Source organism: Borostomias antarcticus, assembly GCF_949987555.1.
Source record: "Borostomias antarcticus genome assembly, chromosome: 6".
Taxonomy (NCBI): domain Eukaryota; kingdom Metazoa; phylum Chordata; class Actinopteri; order Stomiiformes; family Stomiidae; genus Borostomias; species Borostomias antarcticus.
In genome coordinates, this window is record NC_140239.1 from 19,738,408 (window position 1) to 19,762,556 (window position 24,149).

Genomic DNA, 24,149 nt, shown 5'->3' on the forward strand with positions numbered 1-24,149 from the left:
TAGACACACAACTACAGGCTTCCCCTAAACTCTCACTAGACACACAACTACAGGCTTCCCCTAAACTCTCACTAGACACACAACTACAGGCTTCCCCTAAACTCTCACTAGACACACAACTACAGGCTTCCTCTAAACTCTCACTAGACACACAACTACAGGCTTCCCCTAAACTCTCACTAGACACACAACTACAGGCTTCCCCTAAACTCTCACTAGACACAACTACAGGCTTCCTCTAAACTCTCACTAGACACACAACTACAGGCTTCCCCTAAACTCTCACTAGACACAACTACAGGCTTCCTCTAAACTCTCACTAGACACACAACTACAGGCTTCCTGCCTCTTCTTAAACCTGTTGAGACATTGTAGCAGGCTACGTGAGAGAACCCAACCCGAGCCAGAAAGCGGACAGCTCAAGGACACACACCCAGGACTCCTGTCATGACCAAAAAATATATATTTTTAAAACATCAGCTGTTGTGAAGGATAATCTTTCGTTTCTGAAAATCTGAATGTGTCTACCAGGCAGACAGCAGAGAAAGACAAAGACAGATACATGAATAGATCCTTCCACTGTTGAATGGTTCTGCTAAGTCAGCCTTTCCGCCCAAAAATCTGGATCTCAATCGTTAGCCTACTTTCACAGATTCCTGTCCCGGTTCTTCCAACAAGGAGATATCTGGACCAAAAAACAACAAATGGGATCATAATCTCAGGAAAAACTCTCACCCCACAAACGTGATACTGGAGTGATACTGGAGTGATACTTAGTGAGACGGAGAGCAGAAGCATGGAAAGAGAAGACAGACTAGGAAAGAGTGAAAGGTTATGAAACACCGACAACAGCCCTCACACCAGTTTTACATCTCATCACATGTACTGTATGTATGTGTGTGTGTGTGTGTGTGTGTGTGTGTGTGTGTGTGTGTGCGCGTGTGCGCACGCGTGTGTGGGTGTGTGTGCGTGTATAGGAGGCGAGTGCTGTGATCATACCAGTAATCCCTTGCCTAATCTCCAGGATCAGAGCCTCGGGGAGATCAAAACTGATATTTGACACGATCTTGTCTGACTGCGTAACGTTACCCTCAAATTACCCAGCGATTACACCCCCCCCTCTCTCTCCTTCAACCCCCAGCAGGACGGCCAGGAGCGGGAGGGGGGAGGCAGTGGCAGTCTAGCCGCTAGACTACCAGGAGAGGAGAGGAGAGGAGGAGGGGAGCAGAGGAGAAAGAAAGAGGGGAGAGGATAGGAGAAGAGGAGAAGAGAGAGGAGGGGACAGGAGAGGGGGGGGGGGGGGAGCAGAGGAGGGGAGGGGAGAGGCCTAAAACCCCAGTGTCTGCGAGCTGACGAGTGCATGTACCAGAGTTTATCCTCTCCTCGTATCTCCCCATCTCCGGTCTCTCTAGAGACGTACACAATACCAGCATAGAGAGACCAGGCCGGGGGTACTGAGAGCTGTAATTCAAACCTGTCATCACCCAACAAGAGAGACCTGTTTACCAAATAAGAAAGCGCGGAACATGAGAGGACCGGGCTCGCGCACATCTGCTCCTCATTCACACCAGGAATGAGAACGAGGGGATGAGGGGGGGGGGAGAGAAAGAAAGAAAAAGAAAGAAAGCCAAGGGTGCCAGCAAACGCCTCGACGCGGGCTCCAACGCCCCCCTGGCGTGTCCCGCTCTGGCCGTGGGCCGCGCGTGGCTGCTAGTCCGTCAGCCAGGGGGGATCTGCGTGTACACCCCCCCCCCCCCGACCACCGCCCCCCCACTCCCAGCATCCCCCGGGCGGAAGGACGGACGGACGGACGGACCTGACTCGATTAGGTAGGAAATTTCCACGCAAAAGAAGTAAGCAAAAATATAGTCTTACATAAATCAACCTCCCCGCAGCGACTGGGCTACCATGGAGAGATGTTGACATGGGTAAATAATTACAACGGCAACATTTCTTTTTCCGCCGCCTTTCGGTCCCGCACTCTGGCTTTGGTGATAAATATAGGATTACTTGTGTGATTATGCAAGGGCATTAAACACGCCCCGTTTCTAACATGGCGTAGTCCTGTGGTCTGGTGGAGAGGGGAGAAAAAAAACACTTACTAAATATGCCTCAGTCAAAAAAAAAACGAAAACAAATGAGCTCAATGCCAGCATCCCATGCTCACTGGAGAACCCGTGGCGGGCGTGCGTGTGTGTGCGCACGTGTGTGTGTGTGTGTGTGTGTGCGCACGTGTGTGTGTGTGTGAAACGAGTCCCTGTGGTTTTATTAAAAGCCTTCATCTCTCAGCTCAAATGCTGTGGAATAACTGTTTTGAGGCCGCTCACAGCACAACAACCATGAGCTGGCTGAGAAAAGCTGCTAGAAAAACTAGAACAAAGCTGTCAGACACGACTGAGGACAGTGGAGACGACACCCTCGGGAATTTAGTCCAATTGGCACCGAGTATTGATACGCTTTCCTGAGAGGCCTCTCTTTCTCCTCTGTTTGTTCCTCCTCCCTCTTTCTCAACACACACACACTCACACACACACACTCACACACTCACACACACACACTCTCACTCACACACACTCACTCACACACACTCACTCACACACTCTCACACACTCTCACACTCTCACACTCTCACACTCTCACACTCTCACACACACACTCTCACACACACTCTCACACACACTCTCACACACTCACTCACACACTCACTCACACACTCACTCACACACTCACTCACACACTCACTCACTCACACACTCACTCACACACTCACTCACTCACACTGGATATGCTTGTGTAGTCGATCTGGCCTATCTGCGTGAGTCCTGTCTGTATTGTGTTTGCCTGGGAAGAGGAGAGACCGACCATCAAACCTTCAGCGCCTCTCCTGTAGGAGCCTTCCTACCGATGAGCCAGGAGAGGGGAGGCTAGGAGGGAGAGGGGGGGCTAGAGGGAGGTTAGGGGGGAGGCGGGAGGCTAGGGGAGAGGCTAGGGGAGAGGCTAGGGGGGAGAGGGGAGCCTAGAGGGAGGTTAGGGGGGGAGAGCGAAGGCTAGGGGGAGGTTGGGGAGGAGAGTGGAGTCTAGGGGAGAAGCTAGGGGGGAGGCGGGAGGCTAGGGGAGAGGTTCGGGGAGAGGCTAGGGAATAGGAGAGGCTAGGGGGGAGGCTAGGTGCGAGGCAGGAGGCTGGGGGGAGAGGAGAGGCTAGGGGGGAGGCAGGAGGCTGGGGGGAGAGGAGAGGCTAGGGGGGAGGCAGGAGGCTAGGGGAGAGAGGAGAGGCGAGGGGGGAGAGGCGAGGCAGGGGGGAGAGGAGAGGCTAGGGGGGAGGCTAGGGGGGAGGCAGGAGGCTAGGGGAGAGAGGAGAGGCGAGGGGGGAGAGGAGAGGCTAGGGACGAGGCAGGGGGGAGAGGAGAGGCTAGGGGGGAGGCTAAGGGAGAGGGTGGGCGGGGGGGGGCGGGAGGCTAGGGGGGAGAGGAGAGTATAGGGGGAGGTTAGAAGGGGAGAGCGGAGGCCAGGGGGAGGTTTGGGGGAGAGAGCGAAGGCTAGGGGAGAGGCTAGGGACTAGAGAGACGTGGAGTGAGACTAAGGAGGCCCATGGAGGCAGGGCAGACCAGGGCCCAGCTTGTGGAGTGACAGGGCGGGTTGGGCAGGGACAGCAGCCATGCTGCCCCCGGAGCTCTGAAAGCCCTCTTTCATGGGACTGGAGGCTGATATTGTGCTCCCTGGTTGAGTGAACCCATGTCCTCTCATCACCACTCCCCATCACTCACACAAACACACCCTGCATCTGTCGCTGTGACTGACCCTTGGACGACCCCTAGAGTTCATCTATCTGGGTGAACAATCTTGACCTTGACAGGCTGGCCTGGTACACCAGGCAGAGTTTGACATACAGTGTGCGTGTGCGTGTGTGTGTGTGCGCGTGCGTGTGTGCGTGTGCATGTGGTAAAGAGGAGAATGCATTTGCATGGGGACCCTGTCCTGCTCGAGGGCCAACTATGGCCTGTAAGACGAGTGTCGTATTTAACAGAATCATGGAGTACAGTGGCGGGTATACATACTCCTGATTGGCAACAGGCATGTTCATAAGTCACTGCCGGATCCGGCCCTAAGGTCATCCCTGAGCACCAAGACATGTTAGCAGCCATTCAGTGTGCAGCCGTAGGCCGGGGCCAGGAGAGGCCTATGAAAGGCCTTCTGTTGGGGGGAATGGGGTCCGAGGGAGGCCAGCCTAGCTAGAGAGGAGCTGGCTGTACGCTGAAGGGTGTACACACACACGCACACACACACAGACACACACACACAGGCAATCGCATACTTACACATTGGCCAGAGAGCACGAGAGAGGCTGTGAGACAGACGGACAGACAAATACAGAGATAAAGATAGAGAGACGGACAGACAGACAGAAAGAGAGACAGACAGAAACGCAGACAGACAGAGAGACAGACAGACAGAGACGCAGACAGACAGACAGACAGAGAGACAGACAGACGCAGAGAGACAGACAGAGAGACAGACAGAGACGCAGACAGAGACGCAGACAGACAGACAGACAGACAGACAGACAGACAGAGACGCAGACAGACAGGAGCGTGTGGTACCTCAGGCCGGGTCCGTGCGGGGGGCTTCCGGGGGGGGGGTTCTGGAGGTGCTCCTGCCAGCAGCGCTGTAGGCAGAGGGATGGGGGCGGAGACGTCTGCAAGCAGCAGGTGCAGGGGGAGGGGCCCGGCTGGAGGGCGGGGCCCTGGAAGACGCGGCACTCCTGCTGGTTACCGTGGCAGCAGAGAGGGGGGTGGAAGGGGCAGCGGTGGCAGCAGGGCGGGGGCGGGGGCGGGGCCGGAGGAGAGGGGGGGGAGGAGGAGGAGGAGGAGGAGGAGAGGAGCTTGGCCTGCCTCTGAGCGTCCGTGAGGTGGGGCGGAGCGGCGGTGGAGGAGGAGGAGGAGGAGGAGCTGGAGGACACGGAGGAGGAAGGCGGGGGTCTGAGGGAGCCGTTGTGTTTGACCCTGCCGTTCTGGCTCGCCCGGGACCTGTGGAGGAGCTCCCTGGCCGGGGCGGGAGAGTGAGACCTGGGCCGCCGGGCCCTGGGGCTGGAGGGGGCGGCGGCCGTCAGTTCACTCTCCGCATCCGGGCTGCGGCCGGGGGCGCCGAGGGGCTCGGGGCTGGTGGGGGCACCGGGTGGGGGCGGGTGACCTCCGTTGCTGAGGGCCAAGGGGTCACCGTTGGCATCGCTCAGGGCCATGGTCGCGTCCCTGCTGGCCTCACGCCAACTCTGCCACTCCTCTGAGAAAGGGAGAGAGAGAGGAGAGCGGTTCAGCTCAGCCTTGGGCGGCCATGTTGACATTCAGTTGAACATTGAGTCTATTCACACAGAGCTGGTGGCAGCGCTTGGAGAGAGGAGAGGGAGAGAAATAGGATGTACAGAAGAGATGTGTCAACTTGGTGCCGTGAGTGTGAAGAGAGAGATGTCATTATTACACTGAGTTTAAAGGTGATATAGATAACATTTCTATGAGGCCTACATTTCTATGTAGACTAATCATTCAAAAAGTCACATGAAAAAACCTGAATCACATAAAAAACAAAAACACAAGGCTTGTGAGACAATAGTATTACAACTCCCGATCGCTGACATAGAGATACCAAATGGTACTATTGTAATACTATTGGCTCATGAGCCTTGTTAAAGGTGTGAACCAAACCTCAGACAGAGATAAACACAATTTGCCTCATTCACAAACAAAGTTGCAAAGCTCTTAAGAAGCACTTTCTTCTAAAACCCCACTTACACCGCTTTCACTAAGATTCTGGCATTCACAAATGTTTTCACGTGGGATTTGTTCATAGCTAAGAACAGAATCTATGAATACCAAAGAGCAGTTATACAGCTCCAAGTAGGCTACAGGAGTGCGGACATATTCATGCGAAAGACGTTCGTGCAAAATCATTGGTGATTGTGTTTCAATTCTACAGTTGTATAATATTATAGGATTGGGATAAAATAATATTTGTAGCATTTGTAACATCTTTTAATATTGTTTTTCATTATTTTACGAAAGAGAGTGCTGCCTTTCCAATTCTAGCCCCGATGTGCTGGTCCAGCTCAACTGCTGTGCACCCATCTCCAGATGCAGCGTTCATGGAACGAAAATGTTATCTAAATGCTATCTATATCACCTTTAAAATGGTTCCAACAGAATGAGAAGAGGCAGAAGACTACAAGTCTCAGGCTGCGTTCTGAATCGCATACTTCCATACTATATAGTATGCCAAAAAAGGATGTGGTATGTCCCAATACATAGTATGCCACAGAGTATGGAAAAAAATACCAGGATGTCCTACTACATCCGGTCGTATTTTAAAGTATGCAAGCCAGCATGCTTTTCTGGCTATTCTGACACTAAATCCTGTGCACAGCAGGAATTACATCTGACCCACAATCCTGTGCGCAGCGGAAATTACATCACATGTACGAGCCATGACAGCTGTGGATGAATGTCGCTTTATAAACTGCGACGGATGTGGGCAAATTTCAAGGCGCAATGTTAATGACAAAGTGGTATGTCCCAATTGTATACTGAGTGCAAAGCACGTACTTTCTAGGGGCAGCTGTAGTACGTACTGGTAGTAAAAAGTAGAAGAATGCAATTTGGAACGCAGCATCAGAGTTGACAACCCCCAGAACCTTCATCCTCTCTGATAGGCTAGGAGAGGTCACATGACCTTGGTCCTGCCTGATAGGCTAGGGGAGGTCACATGACCATGGTCTTGCCTGATAGGCTAGGGGAGGTCACATGACCTTGGGGAGGTCAAATACTTTCATTTTAAAGAGGGGGGAAAGACCGGAAACCGTGTCTGTGGTTTTGGAATGGAATAAAGCAGTGCTATATGTCAATATTATATACTACTAGTATAGATCACATTCAGAAAACATGTTTGCTCCTTGGCTTGGTAAAAGCCACGTTTCCTTGTTGGCATGGTAAAAGGCATGTAATGCAGCTTATGTGAGCGATGTGTTCTGGGTGCCTCAGCTTGAGTGAGGGGGAAACATGAGACTGACAGCCAGCAGGGTCGGGGCAAGGGCAAGAACAGGGGGGAGGAGGAGAGGACAGGAGGGGAGGGAAGAGGAGAGGAGAGGATGAGAGGAAAGGAGGGGAGAGAACAGGAGAGGAGACGGGATAGGATAGGGGAGAGGAGGGGAGAGGATAGGAGAGGGAAGAGGAGGTAAGAGGAGAGTGAATAGGAGAGGACAGGGGAGAGAGAGGACGTGAGAGGAAAAGAGAGGAGAGGGGAGGAGAGAGCTTCAACCCTGAGCTGCCTGGACAGCCTCATTGTTGTGGAGAGACAGAGACAGAATTAAGTGCTCAGTATGTCACAACTGACGAGCTCCAAAGCAATGGTCATGAGAAAGGTTATGAGGGAAAACAATCCGGTAGAAAAGCGATGAGGTATAGACTTTTATTGGTTACTTTAGGTACTTAGAAATAAAAATAAAACATTCCAGTCAGATTAAAATCAAATCTGTCTGTGTCTGTCCACGTCTTTCTTCTGCATTGCTTCTTGGGCCAGAGGAATTCAGCAAGCCTGTGTGTGTGTGTGCGTATGTGTGCGTGTGTGTATGTGTGCGTGTGTGTGCGTGTAGGCACACCTCGACCCTGAGCATTGACAAGCAGGTGAGACTTCTGGGGGCAGTCTGTCTTAAGACAGGGTTCTGTTTCTCTCAGACAACTGACATACAGATACATCACCAAGGTCAGTGTCTCAGGAACGGAAGATGAGGTCTGTAGAGAAGGACTTGAGAATAACAAGGAATGTATGCGCTCTTCTGCCTCTCCTTTCTCCTGCATGTAAAGTTGATGATTATGAGGTGAGACCTTCGGCAACTGACAGATACGGGGCAGGAGGTGAGCTACCTCATCCCTTTCATTACAACTAATAGACCGTCATTATGCGGACTCAGACAAGACGGTTAATAGCTGCCGACTTATAACAGATTTTTTCCTGTCAGCTATCCAAGTCGAGCCGCACGCCTGAGAGAACAGACGGGTTGAATAGTTTTCAAACATTCATATTCGTCGCAGGTTGTCTGACAAGCCTGACATCGTCAGACCCATTTTCACAGCAGCCTTTTGAACATCCCGATATGAGCAGCCGATAGCTCCAGGCCATGCTGCGCTGTCTCAGACTAAATTGGCTAAATAACTCGGTCTGCCGTTCTAATCACCGCGTCCCCCCTCGCCCCCTCAACAATCACGTACAGCTGATGAAGTAAAGCAGCACGGTTATTTTTCCCCCTCACATCAGACCGTATATTTACTGTGCCAATGATTCAGACCAGAATTGTAAGACGATGTGTAGGCTTAATTATAATTACCACGGAGTTATCAAATACGAGATAAGAGCTGAGCCTATAAAGCATATGTTGCATTTAACAAGAATAACAATTCTTTCCCCTTAAAAAAATAGTTATTCTTTGTTTCTTTCTCTCTCCCCAACAGCTTTCTCTGTTACTTCATGGTCTACCGAAGACACCAACAACTTAGGCTACTGTCACGCAGAGGATCCTCTCAATAGAATACAAGACACTTATTGCTCCGAATTTGCTCAATTAGTGTAAGAAAGTAGAATACTATCATTTAAATTAGTTATCCCCGGTGTTTAGTAAAAGTATAACCCCAATCCCAGAAATACCACTTGCATTTTCAGCGGGTATTCCTTTGCAACAACGGAGACGCAGTCCGCTATCCTCATCATATCATATCCCTGTTCCGAATTCCCAGTTTTGCAAAGCAGAGGACCCACGATCACGTTCACGTTAGGCTATAGTAACAGGCCAAGAATAATCAGTAGGGTTGATTCTCTTAACAACGTTGATTTTCAGATGATCAAAGAACCCTGCTTGCCGGAGAAATAAAAAAGCAAGCACGGACAAAACATCTCAGAGGTTACCATTCTTACCGGGATGTTGTGTGTCTGTATCCTTGCGTTATGCAGTCGTCAAAGTTACCCACAACATGCATTCACCGAAAAAGATTTCCCGTTCGGAATTTCCACAACAAAAACACCCCGAAACGGAGCAACAGGTCGCGGCGAAAGCAGGTCGTTTCTCACGGGGAAGCGGACTGCTAGAATGACAAACACATGCGCCGTGTCTCGGCCAGGAAAAGGCAGGGCTCAACTGCGCACTAGCACACTGATAGGGCAGTCCTGATGCTTCGAGCCTCCACGACTTAACCCACTAGCTGCCTGTATCCGGCTCACAACAGCTGGATGAGGGCCTACTTCTATGAAACCTTAGTGGGTGTTGGACTATGGGTCCGCTAATAATTCGTACTATAGCGGTCTTTCATCCTAACCACACACACGCGTACACGCACACACAGTAGTAGTGAAGTGGTAATACTAAAAATGTCCTACAGATGAAGCTACAGACATACGATTTATTTACAAAGCAATTAAAACGTGAAAGAGCTTTCCTCTCTTTAGGAATTCAAACAGATATAATATTCTACACTGCAAAACAGCATAGCTAGAGCAGTTTGAATTGAATCCACTTTCAGCCAGTTGCACCACGTTTACAAAACATATTGACCTATAGAATGAATGTCAACAACAATCTACTTTTTACATTTATTTATTTGTATTATTAATTTAAAAGTAGGCGACTTATCAAATCGCTACTAGCTTCAGGGATCAATAGGCCTGTACATTTTCGCCTTGGGGCCAACCTCAAAACCCTGTGGTCATTATGCCCCTCCCACATCGGGCCTGTTCTATTCCTAATTAGAGATTGTAGTCCAGATGTTGAACAGTGTTGGCTGCAGCTGCCCCTTAAAATACCCTCTCACCACGCTCTCGCTGTCCACAGCAGCTCTCCACCCTGCATGGCTACACACAAACCCCTTGAAATAACTGTGGACTCAGTGGTTTAATTCTGAGCTCAAAGTGGACGTTCACCCTGCTGATAAAACTCAACTCAACCAACAGTTTACCCACACAATTAGACGTATACCATACCCTTAAATCTATTTAAAATGGGTTTTTTTGTGGGTGTGTAACATGTGCCTATAAAAAAAGGAGAAAAATATCAAAACCTCTCCCGCTAAGTATAAAGCGGATGAAGAGGGACATCATCTTCCTCATCATGACATCATCCCGTGGAGCATTGTGGAAGTGTGTAGTAAAAGACGGGGTGTGTGTAGTACAGACGGGGTGTGTGTGTAGTACAGACGGGGTGCCCTCTGCACGTAACCAGTGCTCTGCTCAGCAGGGGGGCTGCTTTATCACAGGGCATGATGGGAAAACGGAGGGCTGTACCTGGCTTTAATTTCAGCTGTCCGCTAACATCAGGACACAGTTCATACACCATAATCTCCTCTGGCAGGCCTGTCTCCAGGGACAGGAGGCTAATACTGTAGCTAGGGTTACTAGCAGTTAGTCCTTAGGCTAATAGCTACCATGGCCATGGAACACATGTTGTCTTGGGGGCTAAATGTTATGGCATGTTAGAGCAATAGTACTCTTTAACACAACCACCTTATCAATATGCCGTGAGGGTTACATTACAGTCTTGTTATGGATGAATAAAGGGCTTTAGGGATTGAAGCTGCAGGAAGACAGAGAGCTGGCCCCAGGATCAAATCTCTAGGGCAGAGAGAAGAGAAAGAGAGAGAGAACGAGAGAGGGAGAGAGAAGAGAGAGAGAACGAGAGAGGGAGAGAGAAGAGGGAGAGAACGAGAGAGGGAGAGAGAAGAGGGAGAGCGAGAAGAGGGAGAGAAGAGGGAGAGAGAAGAGGGAGAGCGAGAAGAGGGAGAGAATGAGAGAGGGAGAGAATGAGAGAGGGAGAGAATGAGAGAGGGAGAGAATGAGAGGGAGAGAGAAGAGGGAGAGAATGAGAGAGGGAGAGAGAAGAGGGAGAAAACGAGAGAGGGAGAGAGAGAAGAGGGAGAAGAGCAGAGCTGAAAATTAACACCCGCCACCCGCCAATGGTGGGTAAAATTTCCATTTGGCGACTAAATTTTGGAGGCTATCCACCACGCTCGCGGGTAAATGTTTGTACCAATAGAGTCATGTAATAAATGATGCGTGCGACGTCGCCACATTCATGCAATAGACTGTGCGCGTTCTGTTTGTTGTGTGTTGCACTTAAATAGCTCCCCCGCTGCACCAAATAAAGTTTTCAGTCACATGACTGTTGCGGAGCCTCGCGCACTAGGAGAGACGAGACTGGTAACGCGAGGCTACTCGCGCACAGAAAATCGTTCCCATTTACCTCAGAGGACGCGCGCTACTACAGTTGACACCTACAGTAGATGTGTACCATACTGTCTCTGGGCTTCCATAGCATACCAAGCCACTGTTTCTCAGAAGGGATGTCTTTGATCGCTTGTCATGTAGCTTATAAGCTCTGAAGACAGTACTGTTTCCTCCTTGACTGACTTCACTGGTCATCCAGCTCAGGTTTAACTTTACATGATGACAGGCTGTGAATATGTTACAATGTATTTTGTTCATAAACACAAAGACCATGAGGTTAAGGCTTGGATCATTTATATCTCATATTTGTGTAGGGTTAGGTAGTTATGGATAATTCCACACCGTGGAAGTGAATGGAAATTAATAATTGAATTTCTATGAATTGCAATATTTCTAGGTATCGAATTAAAGTAATTTATTTGGAATTTCACTTTGGCCTCTTCCTTAAGCATGTATTCAACATAATACTATTATCTGAACGAAAAGTACTAAAACAGATGTATAATGTGAAACAAAAAAGGCAATTTATTATTTTGGCCGGTAAAAAAATATACTTGGCCGGTGGACTTTTTCATCTACCAGTCCCCTTGGCAGGTGAGCCAAAAAGTTAATTTTCAGCCCTGGAGAAGAGGGAAGAAAGAGAAGAGGGAGAGAATGAGAGAGGGAGAGGGAGGCAGACAGCAAGAGAGAGAGAGAGGCAGAGAGAGACAGAGAAAGAGAGGGAGAGAGAGAGAGTGGGAGGGGGGGGGGATTATCACACCATGTATCAGTATCCCGCCAGGCGGGTGGTGGTCATGTGGCTGGTCAGTTCAGGTCATGGGGAGTAGGATGAGGATGCCCCCTTTGAAATAACAAGAGACTGCCAGGGGCTGAAGGGTCGCGCGCACACACACGCACTCACACACACGCACACACACACAACTGGTGTATGGAGGCCAGGGCCCAGGTCAGGGCCGGCAGGAGGGGAGGAGCCCACATCAAAGGGCACAGTAAGGGGATGAAGACCTAATCAAAGCCTACTGCTCCCTGCACTGATCACACAGCGCTCATCAAACTGACAGGGTCAGCCGGACACAGGGAAAAACAGAGGGGGGGAGGGAGGGGAGAAGAGGGGGAGAGCGTTGTTTCCACAGAATTCAAGGACTTGGAATGCAATGGTTGCAAGGAAGAATTGATACTATTCTGGCCTCCTCTTCAATGTCAGCGCATGCAGAGAAAGCACCCCGATGCTGGTCTCAAACAGCCCGAGCTTCCTGTCCCGCGAGGCGCCGTGACAACAGCAATCAACCGAAGAAGTGGAAGATCACAAACCGGGAGAGCAGAGAGAGCAGTAGAGAGAGAGACCAGAGCAGAGAGACCAGAGCAGGGAGGCTGGCTCGGGCAGGAACCGATCGGGTAACCCTAGAACCCCGAGGTGCTTAGCAGCAGCCCTGCATGTGGTGATAGCTGGGCGAGGGGCGACGAGGGAGGGGAGGGGAGGAGAGAAGGAGCGATGGGTGTGTGTGTGTGGGGGGGGGGGGGGGGTATAGAAGCGTCATTCCCGAGGCATGGCTCACATTGCCATGCAGCTTCTGTGCGTCTGGGTTTTAGGAAACCCGGGGAAACCCTATCCCTCTTACCAACGGAGTGAGGACGGACATCCCCCAGCCCATTAATATCGCCCTCCGGTCTGCGGGGGCAGACAGGGGCTGGGACTAGGGGCTGGAAGACCGGGGCTGGGACTAGGGGCTGGGACTAGGGGCTGGAGGACTGGGGCTGGGACTAGGGGCTGGAGGACCGGGGCTGGGACTAGGGGCTGGAGGACCGGGGCTGGGACTAGGGGATGGAGGACTAGGGGCTGGAGGACCGGGGCTGGAGGACTGGGGCTGGAGGACCGGGGCTGGGACTAGGGGCTGGAGGACCGGGGCTGGGACTAGGGGCTGGGACTAGGGGCTGGGACTAGGGGCTGGAGGACCGGGGTTTGGGGCTAGGGGTTGGGGCTGTGGGTTGGGGCTGAATGCCAGAGGCCAGATCCAGTGAGAGTGTCGGAGGAGCAGAGTTTATGCGATGGTCCACGACAGCAGACGTACGCAATCTTACAAAATTCCAGAGGTGAGGTGTGAGACACAGATCTGTGAGTGACACCTCAATCCGACATTACAAAAGTGTCTGGCTGACATAATTTTTGTCTAAGACTGCATGGTATGACACTCATCTCTCCCCACCACTAAGAAGAACTACAGTATCTTCACCTTCAGCATCGTTCTCTGCTGCCTCCCTGTCTCACCATCTACCCTACCTACATCTACCATCTATCTGGGACTCCAGATGAAAATGAGCCAGAGGCTAAATCTGTTTACAAAGCATCTCCTCCCCCTCGCGGGATTAATGCCTTTTGAATACTGTCCCTGCCTAATAAACAAAATAAAGTAAAAGTACCCGTCTCATCATCCCTGCTGCCTACAGTACCTGTCCAATCGTCTCCACTGCCTACCTGTCTCACCCTCTACCTGTCTCACCATCTACCCGTCTCATCATCCCTGCTGCCTACCTGTCTCACCCTCTACCTGTCTCACCATCCCTGCTGCCTACCTGTCTCACCCTCTACCTGTCTCACCATCTACCCATCTCATCCTCCCTGCTGCCTACCTGTCTGACCATCTACCCATCTCATCATCTCTGCTGCCCACCTGTCTCACCATCTACCTCTGTCACCATCTACCTGTCTCATCATCTACCTGTCTCATCATCTACCTGTCTCATCATCTCTGCTGCCTACCTGTTTCACCGTCTGTCCAATCATCTCTGCTGCCTGCCTGTCTCACCATCTACCTGTCCAATCATCTCCGCTTCCTGCCTGTCGCTGTTGGGAGGGAAGTGAGAAGAAGTGAGGGGAACTGTAGGGGAACTGTAGCTGGAGAACTTGCGCATGCTGCGGCCATATGACCTGCCTGCTTCTTATCAAGTCCCCGCAGGGAAAAAACAAAATAAAATACATAAAACCCCAGGAGAGGAGAGGAGGAGAACTTGGCGCGGCATTAAAGAGATGCGGTGTGATGTAGTGGTGTGATGTAGCGGGGTGATGCAGCAGGGTGATGCAGCAGGGTGATGTAGCGGGGTGATGTAGCGGGGTGATGTAGCGGGGTAGGCGTCATGAGGAGGGGTGGGAGGTGCGGATGAGATCACAGCCACACGCTCCATCGGCTTTGATTGACTGGTGTTAAGAGCCAATGAGAGAGGCACTGTGGTGATTTCCTGGTCAGTGATTGGTTACCTTTCTTGTGATATAGGCCTTGGTTGTCTTTGTGCTGTTCAACTCCTAAGCAGTCAAATAAATCAACACCCTCTTGTTTCAAGTGGGGAATAATTGTTGTTATGATAAGCTAGAGGTTCATTTTTATATCCCCAGGGAATAGCACAAACTAATATAACTAGATTTGGCGTTAAGATGACAGAAAAATGTTTTTAAAGACCAATTAAAAACAGGTCCTGCAACAGAGCTGCACCAGACGTACCACCTGCACCAATATACTGTACACACACACACACACACACACACACACACACACACACACACACACACACTCAATCCCTTTGGCACAAAAGCAGAGGCGCTGCCCTCTAATTACAGTTGTTTTTATAAAGGATTTCTCATGGTGTCAGGGCTGTGGAGCAGCATGAGCAGGCCTTTGTCCTCCACTCGCTACACTCCTCTCTCTCCCTGCTCTCTCTCTTCCCCTCTCTGCTCTCTCTCTCTTCCTCTCTCTGCCTTCTCTCTCCCTCTCTGCTCTCTCCGCCCTCTCTCTCTCTCTCTCCCTCACTCTGCTCTCTCCGCCCTCTCTCTCTGCTCTATCTCTCTGCCCTCTCTCTCGTCTCTCTTTCTGCTTGGCCCCTCTCGCTCTCGCTGCTCTCTCCTTTCTTCCTCAAGTGCCAGTGCCTGCAGACTTCCTTGTATGTTCAGATCAATCAGAAGCATGGTCTCTATGACCTTTCAGAGAGAGAGAGAGAGAGAGAGAGAGAGAGAGAGGGAGAGAGAGAGGGGGAGAGAGAGAGAGAGAGAGAGAGAGGGAGAGAGAGAGGGGGAGAGAGAGAGAGAGAGAGGGAGAGAGAGAGGGGGAGAGCGAGAGAGGGAGAGAGAGGGGGAGAGAGAGAGGGAGTGAGAAGGGGAGAGAGGGGGGAGAGAGAGGGAGAGAGAGGGGGGGAGAGAGAGAGGGAGAGAGGGGGGGAGAGGGAGAGAGGGGGGGGAGAGGGAGAGAGAGGGGGGGGGGAGAGGGAGAGATGAGGCAGACAAGACAGAGAGAGGTTCTAATAGAGAGAGGTTCACTGAAAGGAGTTAGAGAACAGGACAGCAAGATACTGCTGGAGTAGGGTCACACTCACACAAAAAAAGAAAAGAAAAAAGGACATTCAGAAGAATATCTTCATGCTTATCTTCTGTTATTCTCCAACAGCAACCGGACAGAACAGGACAGGAAACAACAGAACAGGACAGGAAAGAACAGGACAGAGAAAAGATGGAGGAAGGAGGGAGTGTGTGATGTGTGATGTTAGACTTGCAGAGATACTAGCGGGAGACAGAGACAGATAGTGAGGAGGTTCTATGTACAGTAGACAGAGCGGTTCTACGTAGACACAGGGAGGTTCTATCAGAGAGGTTCTATGCAGAGAGAGTGGTGTCCAGTAGAGAAGGAAACACGGAGGAGGAGAGCGGGAGAAAAGGGTAAGGAGGAGGGATGGGTAGACTGGTGTGTGTGTGTGTGTGGGGGGGGGGGGGGGGTAATGGAAAAGTCCTTCTTTGAGGAGCTCAAATTTAGCGTTTGTTCATCAGGTCGGCTGAACCTTTGAGCAATTGCCCAAACACACACACGCAAGCACACACACGCTCCCACTAGCGGAGCTTTCCAGAGTCAATCCTCCCTCTCGCCCCTGCTCAACAAACATCAACCGGGGGGGGGGGGGGTCCTCCTCTGGCCTCCGAGTGGGGGGGAGGAGGGGGGGGGCAGACTCCGCCCCCCTACCTAGTGGGACAGGGATGTCAAATGCCTCTGGAAGTCTCTGATTCCACAGAGGGTGAACCACACTGGGCCGGACGTGGGCAGGACCAATCACGAGGCAGAACAGCGGAGGTGTGAGATCACACACTGCCGTCATCGCACTCACTGGCGCACACACACTGTCCGTACGGCACACACACACTGCCCGGCTCGCAGGGAGGCGCGCGCAGAGCGGAGTTTTCATCGAAGTTTCGTCGAATCCCGTCTGTTTTTTTTTTTTTTGTATTTTCCCCCTCTGCCGGTGTGGCTGAGTAGCAGCAGAGGAACCGACCGTCCCTGCGACAAAGCGGAACCGGGCCAGAGCTCCAGGGTGGCGGACGGTCCCTCAGCCCAGATGCAGCCTGCTCCAGGAACACAGGGCCCCCGTGCCAACGCAAACCGAGTGACTTCACTCTGTGTCATCTTACTCACTCCGGGAAGGGAGGAGGGGTGTGTGTGTGTGTGTGTGTGTGTGTGTGTGTGGCTGCTGGCATGCGGACCAGGTCCTGCTCCCCCAGGAGAGGACTGAGCCAGAGAGCAGCTGCTCCCCGGGAACTGACGAGGGGGTGGTGGGGGGGGGAGGACAAAAAAACCTGTTGACATTTTAACACAATGAGCGTTTCACATCTCTCTCACTCCCTCCATCTCCCTCTATCTCCCCCCTCCCTCCGGTCCTCCATCTCTCTCTCACTTGGCGTTTTTTTACACGTAGAGTGCAGGCCCAGTTATTGGATCTGTTCACAGCTCAGTAATAACACTAATATACACCTTAAGCCCAGAACAGAACGCAGCATTAAGCCAGGCCAGAGTGAGTGAGTAATGACACTGAGCTAGGCCAGCTCCTTCTCGGTTCCCCTCGCCTCCTGGCAGCTCACCAGCCAGCCACATATGCTGTTAAGAGGGAGGTTGTGTGTGTGTGTGTGTGTGTATGTATGCGTGTGTGTAGAAAATGGCAGCTAGTGTCAAAGGCTGGTCTCATTACGTTTTTAAAAGGCACTCAAAGACAGTTCCCCTGCACTTTATAACTGGACACAAGCCCAAGGGGAATTATTTACCATTCTCTCCAAAACAAGCCAGTTTTTGCAGGTGAGTGTCTGAACTGGAAGCAAGCTGGAGCCACCGAGGGAAGACCGGCTCTCTCTGGGTTACCAGGTGTACTGCAGCTAACAACCAGCATTGAAGAAGGCTTCTTAAAACACCAAACAAACACAAACTATTTCCTCTATCATTCAGCTGCCTGCAGCCCAGTCAGTAGAGCACCAGAAACTTTTAAAGCAATACATAGCGTTTTCTCAAGTTTTCTCGGAACTGCGCCCCCACAGGCTCTGCGAGTAAGTGCACTGTCGTACTGTCGTAAAGTTATCAGATTGTCTTTTTCTGGCTTCCTCCTTGATGTTTCGCTTCGGTTTTCTCACCTCCGGCATAATATCATTGAGCTAAAAAACGCATGATATCCATAGACGCCGGAATAGTTAGCTAATACTGTGTTTTTTTAAGCACAACGTTGCGCATGCGCACTTCGACTGAATGCTGCGTTCCGGGGGGCGCAAGTTTTAAAAGGTAATAAATGTCAATGTAGACTGTTTGGAGGATTCAGCTTACTTTTAGTAAATCTAATTGGAGAATTAGCACCAGATATGTTTGTAAAGGTCCAAATATCGCGACGTATTGCTTTAAAGGACACATCAAATGCAAATTTTCAACAATTTAAAATCAGTCTTTGGGGTCCCCAATACATGTCTTGAGTATTTTACCAGAAAATACCACTCGGATTGAGTGTTATACCAAGCCCAATATGCCTATTTTGAGCTGCGCTCCAAACCGCCAGGATTGAGGGTTTTGTTCCTATGCAAATGAGCTGCCCTTCCCCACGCCCACTCCGTGATGTCATTCCATTGGGAACGAAAACGTGAGAGAGTGTAGCTACGATACTGAAACAGTTTTGCGGTGCAATCATAGTTTGCCAGAGCAAGGCGAATGTTACACTAGGGTTAGGCTACACAAACACAATATCATTAGGTGGGCTAGCTTGCAGAAGCTAGCCCAACTTGTGATATTCCCAGATTTCTTTCTTTCTTTATTCTAGTTCTCCCCAGTTTTTGTCTCCTTGAAGGAGTAGTAAAGGGAAAATGCATGTTTAGCCCTGTTTTAAGGTTACTTATGGTTCAGATCAAAACGTTGACAAAGCTAGCATTTTCAAGAAAGTTGATAATTGCTCTACCACCGTTTTGGTCATACAATGGATGTGGATGGGCATCTTGAAAAATCCTTCAAAAACATGTTAAACTCGATTTCAAAGACAAGAAACTCACCTAGGTGTTAGTGGGCGTTCTGACATAATTCGCCATAAAGTAAGATTCTAGTTCATCTGGAAAGACTTTTTTAAATATTTAGCATATAACTATTTAGTCGCAGCACATACGTGTAAACTTCGCAAACTAGGTAGCCTAGCAACATAAACAATAACAATAGCTACCATAAGTAGTTCCGCTTCCTGAATCCCCTCTGCGGATTGATCTACACATCTACAACGGGAGCTTCAATACAAGTCAATAGATTTCATAAAATTATCAATAAAACCCTACAGGATTCATACTTTGCGGCGAAATTGATGCCAGAACACCAACGGACACCAATTACACCCTCGGTGAGCTTCTTGTCTTTGAAATCAAGAGTTTAACATGTCTTTGAATGATTTTTCAAGATGCCCATCCACATCCATTGTATGACCAAAACGGTGGTAGAGCAATAATCAACTTTCTCGAAAATGCTAGCTTTGTCAACATTTTGATCTGAACCATTGTATATGATCATAAGTAACCTTAAAACAGGGCTAAACATGCATTTTCCCTTTACTACTCCTTTAACTACTTCTTCATACTTTGTGCTAGAAACTTCATTCAAACTTTAAAATGTTCATGATGTTTAGCTCTTTAACGGATCCATTACGATTTTTGATATTTTTTATAGTTTTTTTTAGAAATGTAACTTTTAAAACAATTTTTTGTCCCATTGAAACTGCTTTTGGAATGTTCAGTAACTTTATGTTTTTAGAGTGGTGGCAGCAGTTGCTTTGAAAATATTCACATTTTGTAAACTGCTGTCACTCCTACAGTTTTGACAGCTCACACACATATTATATATTACAATGTTCACACAACTGTGCTGATTCGTACAATGTAAGTATCTAAGCTGTGTGACGTGATAGTTTTCACTGTGTGACGATTTGTTCGGCAACTGTGCTCCCCATTGAAACGTATGGCGAGTGAATCAGTGAATTCTGTGTGTTCTGTGCTTTGGTGCTGTAGAGCTGCTGCTGCACTGTGGCTGCTATGGTGACAGTTCACAGGAGAGAGCTGGAAGGTATCTTAAAGGTGGGTGCATGGAGATTGCCCCTGAGTGGGCTAGAGACACAAGGTCTTCACTGGTGAAGGCAGGTGGGTGGCCCGGATTGGGGTACACTGTCCACGACTTGCTATGACATGAGAGGGCGGAGTCTCGCCGTCACGCCACTAACCACGCCACGGACCCTGAGTGAGCTAGAGACACAAGGTCTGAGCCGGTGGGTGCACGGAAATTGCCCGGAGGTCACTGAAATGCCCTCGACCCAGTGTGATCCGCTACCATCCACGCCACGGGACCCACAACTCAGCCCCTGAGTGGGCTAGAGACACACCGTCTTCACCAGTGGGGACTGGTGGGCAGCCCGGAGAGGGGTACACCCTCCCCGACTGGCTATGCCCTAAGCAGGCAGAGTCTCATCACCACGCCACGGACCCCACAATTCAGCCCCTGAGTGGGCTAGAGACACACGGTCTTCGCCGGTGGGTGCATGGAAATTGCCCGGTCCGTAGTAGTCCTAGCAGTAGCTGTTACATACAGCTGCAGCAGCTAGCCCACCTCACATTTTCTCCAGGAAATGTACTTTATAGTTTAACATAGAATCCTTACATTTACTTTCACATTTGCTGTCTAGCAGTCCAACGATTGCAGCTAGCCATTGGACCTCAGGCAACTGCAGTCGACAGGCTAAAGAACGAGGACTGTTGACGACGCTATGCTACTAAAATGATCAATATCTAACAAAAACATAACGTTAGCTGGCTAGCCTTGACAATCTCCTCTCAAATTCCATTGTCCTCTCCCCGACTTGACACGATCGTGAACTCCCATGATCTGCACACAGTTAGCTAGCCTAGCTAGCTCGATACCAGGTTAACGTTACACCATTCGACTCCAAACAATGAAAGCTAGATTCTGATCTCTGATGGCCGAGGAATCCGATGATGTCCACATCTAAACATTTGATCAATTTTACTAACCGCTAGATCAACGATAAGCCTACCCATGTCCTTCACTAACGTCACATGCATCTGGGGTGAGGCTAACGTGTAGTTGTTAGCTAGCTAGCATTAGTACTAGGCTATAGCCTAGACAAAGAGAAACAGCACAATTACTTACACTTCCTGCATGATTTCCGCGGACAGTAGTTATAGCTTTATCATCCAGGTTGAGATGACTTGAAAATGCTGCGTTGTACTGACCCAGGTTGACAAAGCAATCTGGCAAAAAATGGTGAGCACAGACCAACAGTCTTTTAGGAACTTGAGCGGGTACATTGCCATCAAAAATAAACTCAGCTCTTTTGTCCACTGAGGTTGGGAGACGATGTAGTTGTAATTTATGTTTACACCCAAGAACAGATTATTTACTGTATGCAGACATTATGCTAGCATGCGAGGCCGGCAACACCGCAAACCTTTATAGCCAGGTGAGGCAGGTAGGCGGAGATATTCAAACGAGGGCGGGGTTATTATAATGAGTCTAAGCTTCTGACGTCAGAAGCATAGATCGAATTGAGTCGCCCGCTGGGAGCAGGGTTTTCTGCATTTCGCCAACCACAACAAAATGAATGGGTTGTAGGTTCGAGCCACATTGGGTGCAGCTAAGCATTTAATGGTACCCGTATCATGTAAATATGCAAGATTTATTTATTTAGACCAACTTCTACCAATGCACAGCTCAGAGCAGACTAAGTCATGTTAAGCTCAAAGCAGACTAAGTCATGTTAACCTAGCTCAGAACAGACTAAGTCATGTTAAACTCAGAGTAGACTAAGTCATGTTAACTGAGCTCAGAGCAGACTAAGTCATGTTAACCTAGCTCAGAGCAGACCATATTAATTGAGCTCTGAGAAGACTAAGTCATGTTAACCTAGCTCAGAGCAGACTAAGTCATGTTAACTGAGCTCAGAGCAGACTAAGTCATGTTAACTGAGCTCAGAGCAGACTAAGTCATGTTAATTGAGCTCAGAGCAGACCATATTAACTGAGCTCAGAGAAGACTAAGTCATGTTGGGAACGCCTCTGTCATAGCAAGTTTAGCTCAAATGTCGCTTTGTCCTCAATGAAACCGATCCGTACACACCAACATTTAACCGATCCATGCAGTAGTAAGCTAGCTCCTTTTTCCTCTGTGTGCGCACCCCCTTTATAATATAATAGGTCTATGGGCCTCTGCTAAAAACTATGATAAACATGCATTTTCAAGACAGGAAGCGCCAGGAAGCCCCTTACCGGTCTCAGTAGAATGTTGTCTTGTGAAATGAATCACCATCCCCATGTGTTGACGTGTTAGGCATGGCTAGGAGGATGTAAACAATCGTCTAGCTTTACCACGGCGGAGGTTTACAGTGCGAAAGGTATGGTGTAGTGCGTTCGGTGAAATAGTTCTGGCTCAAATGGAGCTTTTGTTTCAATATTCAGTTTGAGAATGCGATATATATTATTTCACATGACAGCATAATGACACCGGTAAGATCACACCCTGCGCTTCCTGCCTTGAAAATGCATGTTTATCATAGTTTTTAGCAGAGGCCCATGGACCTCCATTATAAAGGGGATGCGCACACAGAGGAAAAAGGAGCTAGCTTACTACTGCATGGATCTGTTAAATGTTGGTGTGTACGGATCGGTTTCATTGAGGACAAAGCGACATTTGAGCTAAAATTGCTATGACAGCGGCATTCCCCTTTAACCTAGCTCAGAGCAGACTAAGTCATGTTAACTGAGCTCAGAGCCGACTAAGTCATATTAACTGAGCTCAGAGCCGACTAAGTCATGTTAACTGAGCTCAGAGCCGACTAAGTCATGTTAACTGAGCTCAGAGCCGACTAAGTCATGTTAACTGAGCTCAGAGCCGACTAAGTCATGTTAACTGAGCTCAGAGCCGACTAAGTCATGTTAACTGAGCTCAGAGCCGACTAAGTCATGTTAACTGAGCTCAGAGCAGGCGCCTGAGATAGAGACAGAAGGAGACCAGGCCCAGACCAGAGGGACTGGCTGTGATGTCTCACTCACAGTGATTTGTCTTTGGTGAGTGCTGCATTTTTCATGGAGTGTTCCTGTGTGTGTGTTTGTGTGTGTGTGTGTGTGTGTGTGTGTGTGCGTGTGTGTGTGTGTGTGTGTGTGTGTGTGTGTGTGTGTGTGTGTGTGTGTGTGTGGAGTACCAGCAGAGAGAGAGAGAGACATGAGAGAGGAGCGGTATCCAGCGGGTTGCATGATGAATGTGTGCTTTGACAAATGGATCCCATAAACGCTCACACGTGTGTTCTTCTGCCTGTCACACTCACATGTGGCTGGGATACTGCAGGTGTGACTCAGTGTGTATGTGTGTGTGCATATTTCTGTGTGTGTGCATGTATGTGTGTTTTGTGTGTGTTTGATGAGGTATGAATAAGGTTCGGGTGGATGGTGTGTGTGTGTGTGTGTGTGTGTGTGTGTGTGTGTGTGTGTTCAATGAGGTATGGAGAGGCTTCATGAGTGGATGAACAAGGGATAGGTTAAACATCTCAAAGTATCTATTTCTTGAAAAAGAAGAGAGAAAAAAACAGGGTGACAGAGAATGGCATCAGAACCTTTTCCTGACAGCTCGTCCACTTAAGACAACATTTGAAACGTCTGTGCCCTCAGGCCCCAAAACCAATAACAAACTTTACATCAAAAGAGAAGCTGACATAGTACCAGGAGCAAAAGAGACAGAAAGAGAGAGAGAGGAAGAGAGAGGGAGAGAGAGGGGGAGAGAGAGTGAGAGAGAGAAATATAGAGGGAGAGAGAGAGAGAGAGAGAGAGAGAGGACAGCCAGGTCAGGGAGAGCTACAGGTGTCTCCTCAGCTCTCTCTGCTTGCCTGCTCACCAGAGCCCGACCATCTGATCTGCTCCCATCGGGGCGGGCCGGGTGTATGAGGGCGTGTTTGTGTGTGGAGACAGGACATGCACACGCATACTTATAGGGGTGAAGGTCTGTTTGCAATTTTTAGTCCCTCTTTTTACGTGATAAAAAAAAGCTGTTATTATTATTTTAACTCAAAGGGTGGGTACGGCTTTTTGGCATCCAAAACAGGGGACTATATAATGTCTGAAAAAACGGAATAACTGCAAAACTGTCCAGGCCCCAGCCAGACCTGTCTCTATTAGGGGGCTGTATATGTGCATAAATATTTATAAACAGGGAAATATGGCAGTAAAACTGGGCAGGGAAAACTCCCCGCCCTGAAAATGATGGGGCCCTGGTAGAAAGCAGGACGCATCGAGACCTGTTAAAGAGAAAGGGAAATGATTAGTGACAGGCTTACAGAATTACATCATGCCACGGGTCAGCTGGCCTCCCCCAAAAGACATCACAACCAGGGCACAGCTTTCTCCTTTTCATAAACTCACCATGTAGGTACATACACTCTCCTGCTCTGTGACAAGCCGTGCGCACGCGCACACACACACACACACACACACACGCACGCACACACACAACTGACGGAAAGACGCCCTTAAACCTCATGAACTGCTTGCTGGCACAGTCTCAGGTCGAAACACACACACGCACACACGC

The 24,149-nt window shown here is 49.5% G+C and overlaps 1 protein-coding gene across 1 annotated transcript in view; it reads right to left on the reverse strand.

Moving 5' to 3' along the window:
• disp1 (dispatched homolog 1) overlaps window positions 1-24,149 on the reverse strand; it is a 46,357-nt gene that overhangs the window by 16,903 nt on the left and 5,305 nt on the right. Inside the window, exon 2 of the mRNA XM_084439330.1 lies at window positions 4,599-5,277. Within this exon, the coding sequence (XP_084295456.1) occupies window positions 4,599-5,236 (638 nt within the window). The 5' untranslated portion in view covers window positions 5,237-5,277. The remainder of the gene's footprint in view (window positions 1-4,598; window positions 5,278-24,149) is intronic.